The 10,386-nt window shown below is 41.7% G+C and overlaps 1 protein-coding gene across 3 annotated transcripts in view; it reads right to left on the bottom strand.

Annotated features, from left to right (window-relative positions):
• Positions 1-2,341: 2,341 nt before the first annotated feature.
• The window catches only part of PRICKLE2 (prickle planar cell polarity protein 2), a 318,781-nt gene continuing 310,736 nt past the window's right edge, over positions 2,342-10,386 (bottom strand). For all 3 annotated transcript variants that reach the window (XM_088473394.1, XM_088473396.1, XM_088473395.1), the window contains one exon: positions 2,342-7,014. In XM_088473394.1, the coding sequence (XP_088329520.1) occupies positions 6,146-7,014 (869 nt within the window). In that variant the 3' untranslated portion in view covers positions 2,342-6,145. The remainder of the gene's footprint in view (positions 7,015-10,386) is intronic.

Here is a 10,386-nt window from a genome sequence, read left to right as displayed (position 1 = left end):
TTTGACCTCAAAATTTAAAGTGTCACTAATATGAAGTGCAAAGCACGCCAGGCTTTGCACTTAATATTAGAGCCGCATTCAATCTTGAGGTCAAACCCGCTGTAAATATACCCCCTCTGTAAGAGGAGTGGTCACTGTTCCATGGGTGTATGCGAAGAGGTAATATCATGATTGTAAATGATGTCCAGCAAAGAAGATGAGAGGAGTCACCAGTCCTTGTGCCAGGTACAGTCCCATAAGCAGGTCATTCGCAGATATTCGTCAACTGCAGAATCTAGATAGAAGTTCCAATTAGCTGGTGGTGGAAAGACATCCGTAACCACCAACGCGAGGATCTCCTCAGGGAGCTAACGCGTTTCATTCTGTCAAGACCCTAAGCTTCATCAGAGGTGACTTTCTCCCATCTTCATTGCTGGACATTGTTACAATCATTCTCATACACGCATGGAGCACTGGGCCTGATTCATTTCGGATCACTATTGCGATCGCAGCTCTGTAATCGCATGCAAGTTTGCTGCAAAAATATGCTGATTGCTATAGCTATGCCGTCGCACTGCCAGCATAGAGATGCCCACTACCGCTATCTCACATCCGTAATACCTTGCAGTTCTTATACATCGGTAACATCGAGTACCATCGGCCCCTCACACACAAATACAGCAGTCCTGACCTTAAATTGCTAACCTCATTGCACGCAAGAAAGGACTCAAGTTGCGTATGCCCTTCGCAATGGCAAATTCATGCACGCCCAAGTAAAGGCACACCTGCGTTTCTCCGACCACTCCCCCGTCACCACTGCCAACGCTGACCTGACATCACTCACTCTGTGATGGCTTTCTTTCTGCATGAGCGATCGCACTGTTAACTCATGCACGCACCATCGACCAATCTGCGTACGTGGTTGTAATTGCGATCCGTGATGAATCAAGCCCACTGACCACTTTTCTTAGAGATGCCGTACAATATAAGTCTGAATGTTCTACAGTGTCCCTCTTACCTGCTACTTAGAAATTTTTTTTTTATCTATAGCATTTATTATTATCTGAAGTTTGAATATGTTTTATTAAAATATGTAATTTTTTATTCTTGAAGTCCACAGAAAGTAATTTATACTTGATTAATGTACCACCTGAGTGCTGCACATCAGATGGGAAGATTCCACGGCCGTCACGGTGATACATGCAGCATGTAATAATACATTGTGCCGTCGTACGGCGGTTTGTGTAGTGTGCGCGGTGACACTATGTATGGTTACATTACATCGCTAGGTCGCGTATGTATAAACATTTGTGAAATAAATCCTTACATTAGCTTCCTACTGATGTCATCAAGTGTTCTATGATGCAACACACACCTATCAGGGAAAGGGGTTGGGTACGGGATCCCGGCTGTAAATTTGGTAATGAGAGAAGTCTATTTTATCAGGACTCATTCAGAAAGTTCTATGCGATGGAATTCATTAGCCAGGAAATGCAGAACGATTTTAGAATTGTGAGTAACTTGCTATGTTTCAGACTGAAATGCATGTACTGAAAATACAAAGTCGCCTCTGGGTACCTGGAAAGGATGCAATACAGAGTTTTATCCTCCAGAACAGCAGCACTCACAGGATAACAGGACTTCCCCAAATGCATGCAATGGGACGGATCCGCACCAACCCAAGATCCATTGAAGTAAGTTTTGTTGTTTATTAGAATTGCGTTTCCATGGCAAGTTAACCCAGGCAAGTGAGTGCTTATGTGTGTTGTATATAGGGGTCTATGTTCTAAGTGGATGGAGATAAAGTACCAACCAATCAGCTCCTGTCATTTTTTAAACACAGCTTGTAACATGACAGGAGCTGGTTGGCTGATACCTTTTCGCCATCTACTTTATCTCTTTCCATAGACCCTCATAATGCTTTATCTTTCATAGTACATCACTTAATTTCTTATTTATTTGAGCTGACGTGTCCTCTTCCATACTTGGTATAACTTTATCCTGTACTTAAACATATGCAACCTGCAAAGTATTGAATTCATCTCTCAACACTCCATACTTGGTTCTTAAATGACTTCCAGTGACCCTGTAAATATTTTTTTCCTGTTGAGAGCTTTAAATAGTTTTAAGGACACTTGAGAAGTAAACTAGAATACACCAGCTGTATTGGAGTAGGGCTTTATTATTTTGATCCTTTGAAATGTATTAATCTTCCAGCCCAGTAATCCCTGAAAGGAAATTGTAAAATACAAAACAAAAAATAATTCCAAATCCTGTAGAAAAACTTCAACATTTAAGAAAATTGAGACCTGAAAAGTTTACAAGATTTAACTTGGTAAATAAATACACAACACACACCGTATTTGGTTTTATCAAAGACAATATGTTTTAATATTTAAATCTGAACAGCAAATGATGTTGAACACCTTGCAGATAACACAAGATATGCAGGTCAAAAGCAGAAAAAGCGAAACGCGTGTGTTCAGTACAACTATGCACAATATACTTCCGATGCTTGTTCTGACCCCTGCGTGATGAGACAGGGAAGACCCCGTGTATAAAGCAGCAATGATCCATTCACTCTTACAGTAAATGAAAGCAGATTAAATATCTCAAGTCACAGAGCATAGAACGATTCACAAGTTGATGCAGATTAAACAGAACGGCACCATTTGCAATTTCAGCTTTAAAGCAACCACTTGAAATTCAACATTGTAAAACTACTGTACATAAATGTCATGATATCCTATATCGGTGTTTGGTTCCAGCAAGGTTGCTGTAAATGTGGTTAATGATAACCTCTGAATACGCTATGGATCAAGTGCATGTGTAACTTGGGAGAAATCCAAGCCTTAGGAATGAGCTTGTTAAGAACGGGATCTGGCATCCTAGACAGCAGTCGTTTCTTGATTTGCAAATCCCAGTTCGTTTGGTAACGTTCACAGTTGCTGCAGGAACTTTCAGGGTGGTCAGTCTCCAGCAAACCTCTTCTAATTTCACATCGGCACTGTCTAAATGCAATTATATGGCTTTGTATACATACTACAACATCCCTGCTTTCTTATAGTCAAAGTGACCATGGTCTGTTTAACTGCAAGTGTGAACTAGGCAGATGCTTGCCGAGTCTGAGCAGTAAGAGGTTTGGCCTGTGAGCATGTGCTAATTTGTCAAGATTATAAAGGAGGTATGTGCATATGAAGCTTAGTACATGCCATCAGTGGCAGATAAGGCACTTGGGCAGTTACCCTGGGCCTGGGGATAATACTGGGAAAAACCCATCCTTCCTCTTTTAAACTCTGTGGCGCAAGTACAATTTGGACAAGATATAAAGAAGTGAGCTTGGGGTGAGAGACTGGTGTTTATTCTAATAAACTTGGTCAGATGTTGGGCAGATGTTCTTGATATTTATTGCAAAATACTTGAGGCTTGTTGTGTAAACTAAATGTGTGCGGGTGTTGTGTTCTAAAGATTCATGAGTGTTCTGGAGTGAATCTAATAAATGGAGTGTTTTATTGATCACACATGAAATAGTATTTGGATTGGGGGCTTGAAGCATATGTTATCCCACCCAGGTCCAATGGTAGTTTCAACTGGCCAGAGGTTGTGATCCCCAGGAAAAGGAGTCCGATTATCTCTCCTGTTTTATTTAACAGATTTTAGCCTGGCTTGTCAATTTCCATACAGCTGTTGACATCCAGATTTATTTAAAGTCACCTATTAGCCAAACAAGATATAACTTGGGCTAACGGCACTCCCTCCCTTCCAAAACTGATTTTCGGACGTTTACTGGTAGTGTTTATAATGAGATTCTGCAGGAATCGTGGGATTCCCAGACTAACTAGAGAGGTATGAGGATTATAAAGAGCTAGGTATTGCTGGGGTCCTGCATTTCAGTAGCATTTAAAGGACACTCCACCTAAACCTTCGCTATTCAATAATACTGAAGGCTACTTACCCAGAATGCTGAAACTCCCCCTAATTTAACAGGTTACCCCGGTGTTTGTAACAGCCCGAGCGTGCATTCTTTGTACAAAGACCCGTCTCCATTGGAGCAATCAGGCACGGTGCTGTGGATATCCTCATTAGTGAACTTCTATTTCCCATGTAGGAGAAGTTTGTGAATGAGGGGAACGCATAACACTGCTGTGTTTGAAAGCTGTACAAGAAGCAAAGAGACCATTGGTGGACTACTACAGACATCAGCAGAATCGGAATGGCTTACCGGTGTATTGGCGGGATCGGCTGAAAGTCTTGAAAGTCCGTGTATACCAGGAAAATGTTTAGAGGCACCCGGCTCTACATCCACTCCCACATATACAACAGTCATCACTGACGTCGCAAAAATTCAGCGATGCCGATTGTAGGTGCGAGTGCTGAGAGCCTCTAAACATTGGGCCTGATTCAGATGTGGAGGCTAATACATTAGCAGCCGCAACTTTGGTACGCAGCTGCCGTGCGGAAATATGCTAACGCTACAGCCGACTGCAAATGTACTGGGACGATCACTGGCAACTGCAGAGATGGTCGCAGATCCTTTGATAATCGACCATCTAGATTACCCCATGGTCGCGCAAAATTGCTGAGGGAACTGAAAGAGTGGCACAATATTTTCTGCACAGACATAGGCAGATACATGCCCCAAAAACGGTCACGATACGTCTGTGTTTTTACCGCCACTATGTTACTTCCCATAAAACATCCCGTCTGTCTATCACTTGCGAATAAATCCTCGCTGCAACCGTAGTCGCATTTGATCACAATTCAATCACCTCGTGTGCGAATTGTGGCTAAAATGCATGCGCAGTCCAGCGATAATTGCTCAACTGCGTGATCAAAATAGCGTCCACATCTAAAATCAAGCCCATTGTGCTGGCATACTAGGATTTGCTGTGGATCCTCGCCAAAGGCCGCCAGTCCCATTTTGGACATCAGCGAACCCACTGAATTGGGGGAATATTCAGTGTTCTTGCATAAATTAATGAACTTTTTGAATTTAGCTATGGCAAAAAAAGTTGCTTCTGATCTAATAAGCTAGCGGACAGCACGTTGCAGTTTCTAAGTACTCACTGCTTCACTACTCAGTTTATTAACCTAACGAATGTTGACCTTGATGACCACCACATTACATATTTGAATTGCGCACAAACTTTGGTATGTTAGTTTCTAACTTTGCCTGAATTTAACTTTGTTGCGTTACTGTATATTTGAAAAGAAAATATAAACTATTTCTGTAAGGTGCTTGACTTGACAAATCATACCTGCCAAACAAAACGCTTTCTGGATGGGCTAAAAAAAGAGTAATCATTGTACTATTGCTGGCTTGGCCAGGCTGTGGCTCTCCAGCTGTTGTGAAACTACAAGTCCCAGCATGCCTTGCCACAGTGTTGTTATTAGGGAATACTAAAACTGTGATAGGGCATGCTGGGAATTGTAGTTTCACGACAGCTGTAGAGCCACTGGTTGGCTAGGCCTGTACTATTGCTTGATCATTGAATCTGAAAGTGGTAACCAGTCATGGTTAAAAAGGTATAAATCACACAGTCTACGGAAGAAAACAGCAGTTTGGAATTCAAACCAACCAGACGCTAATGAGCTGGGCATGCAGATCCATTATATCTATGTCTCTAAAACATATAGACTCAATTTGATATTACAAAATACAAAAATAGTTTATCAGAACTTTCATTTACATTCCATTTACAATGAGTACTTAAATAACTTAAAACGTTAGCATTATCTGAGAATTAAAATACTTGCGAAATATGAGAGGCGGAAAGAGAAAAAGTAGCGCATAGTCTGTTGTACGAGGATGGGCTCAAGCAGCGGGCGTACTGTACATCTGGGTACGGCATACATTCATAACTAGAGCATAATCTCCAGTTGGAACAAAAGCAAGGCAGTATATTATTTAATTTTTTTTTTTTTGGCGGACAGAACTATTGAGGAAATAAAGTGAAATGTGCAATAAAACCCAATATTCACTATATCAACAATCATGACTATTTACCAAATCTATAATTCAGTCTCCGATTGCACACACTCAGCACGAGTAGGACATACATGGTCTTTCATTTCCCTTTGCTATAAAACAAGAATGTTCAAAATATGGACCAGTCCACAGGGATAGGTAATTTACAGGGTAAAACTGGGGTTCTGAGAGCGAACACTAGGAGATAATACAATTTTTGCTCTTCCTCCTTTTCCTGCTATGCAACTGTCCTCGGCCACCCAGAGTGGAAGACTTGGGTATGCCGCCGGAACACTGGCCATACTGATGGATAAGGTCCTCACTGGTCACATATCTCATGCGGGTAGGCTGTGGAATTGGTTCTCCTAAGAAATATCCTTCATTGTCTGACTCTGAAGAGGATGAACAGGTGGAGCACCAATCATATTCATTCATCTGTGGACCCCACCGGTCGCAGAGGTGGTTTTGTAGAGCGAGATCAGAGGCAGTCCTTTGATACCGGTTATACATTTCTCTTCTGACGACTTGATCCATCGGTTCTCTTCCTCCTCTTTGTTGCATAAATCGCTCATAATCCTCTCTGGCTCTCAAGAGTGGTTTCTCTTTCATTTTACTGCATTGCTCTGTAGCCAGATGAAGAGCATTGTCAGAACGGGAACGTCTAGACCTCCTTGGCCGATGATGCCGATACTGTTGATCGTTTTCTCGCGACTGGGTTCTCCTCCTTGTCCTTTCACTCATGGGTGTCATTTTCATATTACCCTGGCCAGGCATGGGAGTCATACCGTTGTCAAACTGAAATGATTGGTGCATTCTGGCATGGGGCGGCAGGTCCCTGTATTTGACAGGGTTGGCTAGGTCGCCTAGGTTATGGGTCATATCTTGATACTGTTGTGCAGATAGGAGACTCCGGACAGACTCCACACTGCGGAACTGAGAAGAAGAGTTGAGCGTCCCCATGTTGCTCAGTTTCTCTGAAACATTCATTCCAGAATCTTTGCTCAAATCTGGCATTGAGAACCGAGAGAGATGCTCCTGACGTTTGGGGCCCCCATCCATAGACGCACCTTAAAAAAGTTAAAGACGCATCATTAATACAGGTCTTCATTAATATGAATGCATTTCATGTAGCCTAAACATAATTACTGAACAGAATTGTACAGATTTGTCCTTGCAGTCGCACCAAGAAGCTCCTCTTGGCGCGCCAGGTCCAGTATGACTTTTTGCTTTTTTTTTGCCAAAAATGTGTCTAGGTCACAATGTGATGTTGACGAGGTCGCACCAGCAAACTGTGCAGATTAATTTGATATGTGACACTTGTATATCTGAGACTGAGTCCCTGAATCTGTATAAGAAGTGCTACAATGTAGCAGCCGCAACTTTTTTCATTCCAAGTTCCGTTGTGCTTCATATACAGACTCAGGTGCACACAGATATACAAGTGTCACATATCACATTAATCAGCACAGTCTCAGCAAAGCAAGACGCCCAATGCTAGCAGAGTACCTGGAAGCTAATTCACGCCAGGCAAGTTGCGTTGTGTGGCGTATTGACGCTAGATGTACAAGAACACATCTGTAGTTTGTTACAAATTAGAAAAAGGTTCATGCAGTCTACTCTTATATGTATTCATTTGGTGGTCACTCAGAGAACATATTTTAGTGGATGTTTTTATCTCAGTACTGTAACCCAATCATTAACGTTGTCAATTGAAATAGTCTACACTGAATACTAAAAGGGGGGGATTATTCAAACCTTCTAAAGGAGGACAAGTGAAAGTGTTGCCCATAGAAAACAGATTCTTGCTATCAGTTTATAGAATGTTCTACATAATATCCTGAAGGAGAAGGAGTGACGAGATAAGAAACCTGAGTTATACTTAATACAATGTGTACAGGGCTTGTATAGAGTTTCTATAAGGAAGTGCGGCTCTTTGTAAGCAAGTTGTCAAAATACTTTGTTGTGTGGTGCTTCTAACCACATGGGGCAGAGGTTCCCAAACTCCACCATTGCAGTCCAGGTTTTAAGGATATCCGTGCTTGAGGTGATTTAACCATCTGTACTCAAGCCTGGAGATCCTTAAAATCTGGACTGTAATGGCAGAGTTTGGGAACCTCAGACATAGGGTATTACATGTAGGAAGTGGAGTAGGCTAGAAGTGGAACAAAACATGCTAAAATATTAAAGGTACCAGTACAACATTAAAAATAGAGTAAAAAATCTTCAGTTAAAATTATTTCTTTTTGAAAATTATTTTATCCTTAAAATAACCAAGCTGTAACAGAATATGTAGTTCTTTTTCTAACCATACTTTTGGTTTCTGATTTTCTTCTTAGTCAATTTGTATAGATAACCCCCAGTCCCCCCCCCAGTCCCAGTCGCCAGTTCTCCATAGCTGCACAGGGTTTCTCAGGCATAACGTCTAGTCACACACACACAACGACATTATTAATGATTGGGGGAGACACTCAGCAAGTGCAGTGCCCAGAGTAAGCAGGAGAGAACCTAGTATGTCACATCTGCTGAGCACAGATGATGTAGCATGAGGAGACGGCTTGTCCTAATAAAGACAATGTACAGACGTGTTGTAACTGAACACACTAAAAAGCTGGTTCATGACAAAGCAATGAACCACAGTGTAATTTCAAGTACTTTATAATGGGCAAATAAACACCAAACTATATAGGAGCCAGTTATTGCTTCCCAACAGTCATTAACTGGGGAATGTGCAATATAACCCATCTGAAAGAGCTACATCCTCTCCTCAGCAAATGGCTTCCTCTCCCCGGGGCGTATCATTTCATTATAGCATGTGTGTCAATCACGGCCGGCCAGATTTCTCAGCTGAATGCTAACCAGGAAGGCAAATATTATTACTTCTTGCAGTGCCCTGTAATCTAAAAGCCTGTACCATCCTGTACTGTTAAGTTACTCCTCTGCAGTGCCCTGTTCATTTTGTATGCTAATTACAAACAGATGACTCACTTTCCAACCTCTCTAGGGATCTGCGGACCCAAAGCATCTCCTACTTAAAGAGGTGTCGTCGTTTGGAAGCCCTTCTGCTTAAACTGTACCTCACCTAATGTGTCAACGCTTACATGGCACTAGTCCCCCCCCCCCATGAAATCCACTCTGACATAACCGGAGGTGGAGGAGTAGGAAGTTTGATTGATGTTCAGGATACTGTGTGAGAACATGGGGGTGAGCACATAGGGTCCAGGATGTGACCAGGCACTCCCTAATTACTGATGCCTCTATATAAAATACATTGGCAAGTTGTATTTGGCATAATATGAATTGGAGGCACAACAGTGTGGCATAATATGGTCATATATAGATATGGTGATGGAATTTGCGGGATTGATGGGGGAAATTATGACATGTGGGGAGATTGGGTGGGATACTATGAGGGGGGGGATTGAAGACATAAAAGGAGTACCAGACACACTCCTCAGTGCAGAGTATCACCCTCTATATTTTCTTGTGTACACGCCCTAATGAAATGTGCTGCGCACACCAATGTGTGAGAGTCAAATCTGTTTGGATGGGAGATGTGTAGTGAATGCAGAAAATTGATTGGATGGGGAGGCATCCAATCAGGTGCTGCACGCTCTCCACACCCAGACATGTCCTGATACACTGACCTGTAGGCTTATTCACCAGCAATAAAAGCTTCTCTCCAAAGGAAACACCACACAACAATGGACCCCACAAAAGGTGGATTGCCCAATATATTAACCAACTAGTTCTTAATCAAACCATGTTACTGAAAATAATAGATATGGAACTCCATTCCCACTTCCTATTTAACTTTATTTCTAGATTTGTTTTATTTGGCTACACTTCACGCCTGAATTCAACCTTTTTGTTCTTTTTGACTCCATTGTTTAAGCCACTCTTAGGACAAGCTTTGGTAACGCTGTTTCCGGAGGAGAATTGTGAAAGACGTGAGGTCTTATTGTACTTGCCAATGCTGAGCGCAGAGTTCATAGAGAACCAGTCAATTATGTAAATCACACAAAACCCTGCCAAACAAAATTGTCATTAAGTAAACAGTTACTGTACCTTAATTACAAACATAACTGTGTTTAGGTAATTTAGTGCTCGTGGCTGCTTGCAGACCGGGATGCAGCATTTTAGTTATTATCCTGGGATACTGCAAATAGCGCTTGTTACAAATGTTTAACTGTGTCGCAAATAAAGCATCACAGCAATCGGCGAAGGATAATGGCTGTTCTTCTAATTAAATAAAATAACTTTGAGTTTAAATAATATTCATGATGTAATTTTGACTTTAATTTTAGTCATTAGTTTGAGTTATCGCAGCCAATGCGGGGTGGATCTCAGGATATGCTCCTATTGGTTGAAATGTAATTAGACGTACTCTGTTTCCAAGCACATGGCCTCTGGGACTTACTAAAAACAATATTACTATTTAA

This window comes from Taudactylus pleione, unplaced genomic scaffold (genome assembly GCF_031769625.1).
Source record: "Taudactylus pleione unplaced genomic scaffold, aTauple2 ptg000135l, whole genome shotgun sequence".
NCBI lineage: Eukaryota > Metazoa > Chordata > Amphibia > Anura > Myobatrachidae > Taudactylus > Taudactylus pleione.
The sequence above is the reverse complement of the archived record's forward strand: the minus strand, read 5'-3'. Positions and strand labels throughout refer to the sequence as shown.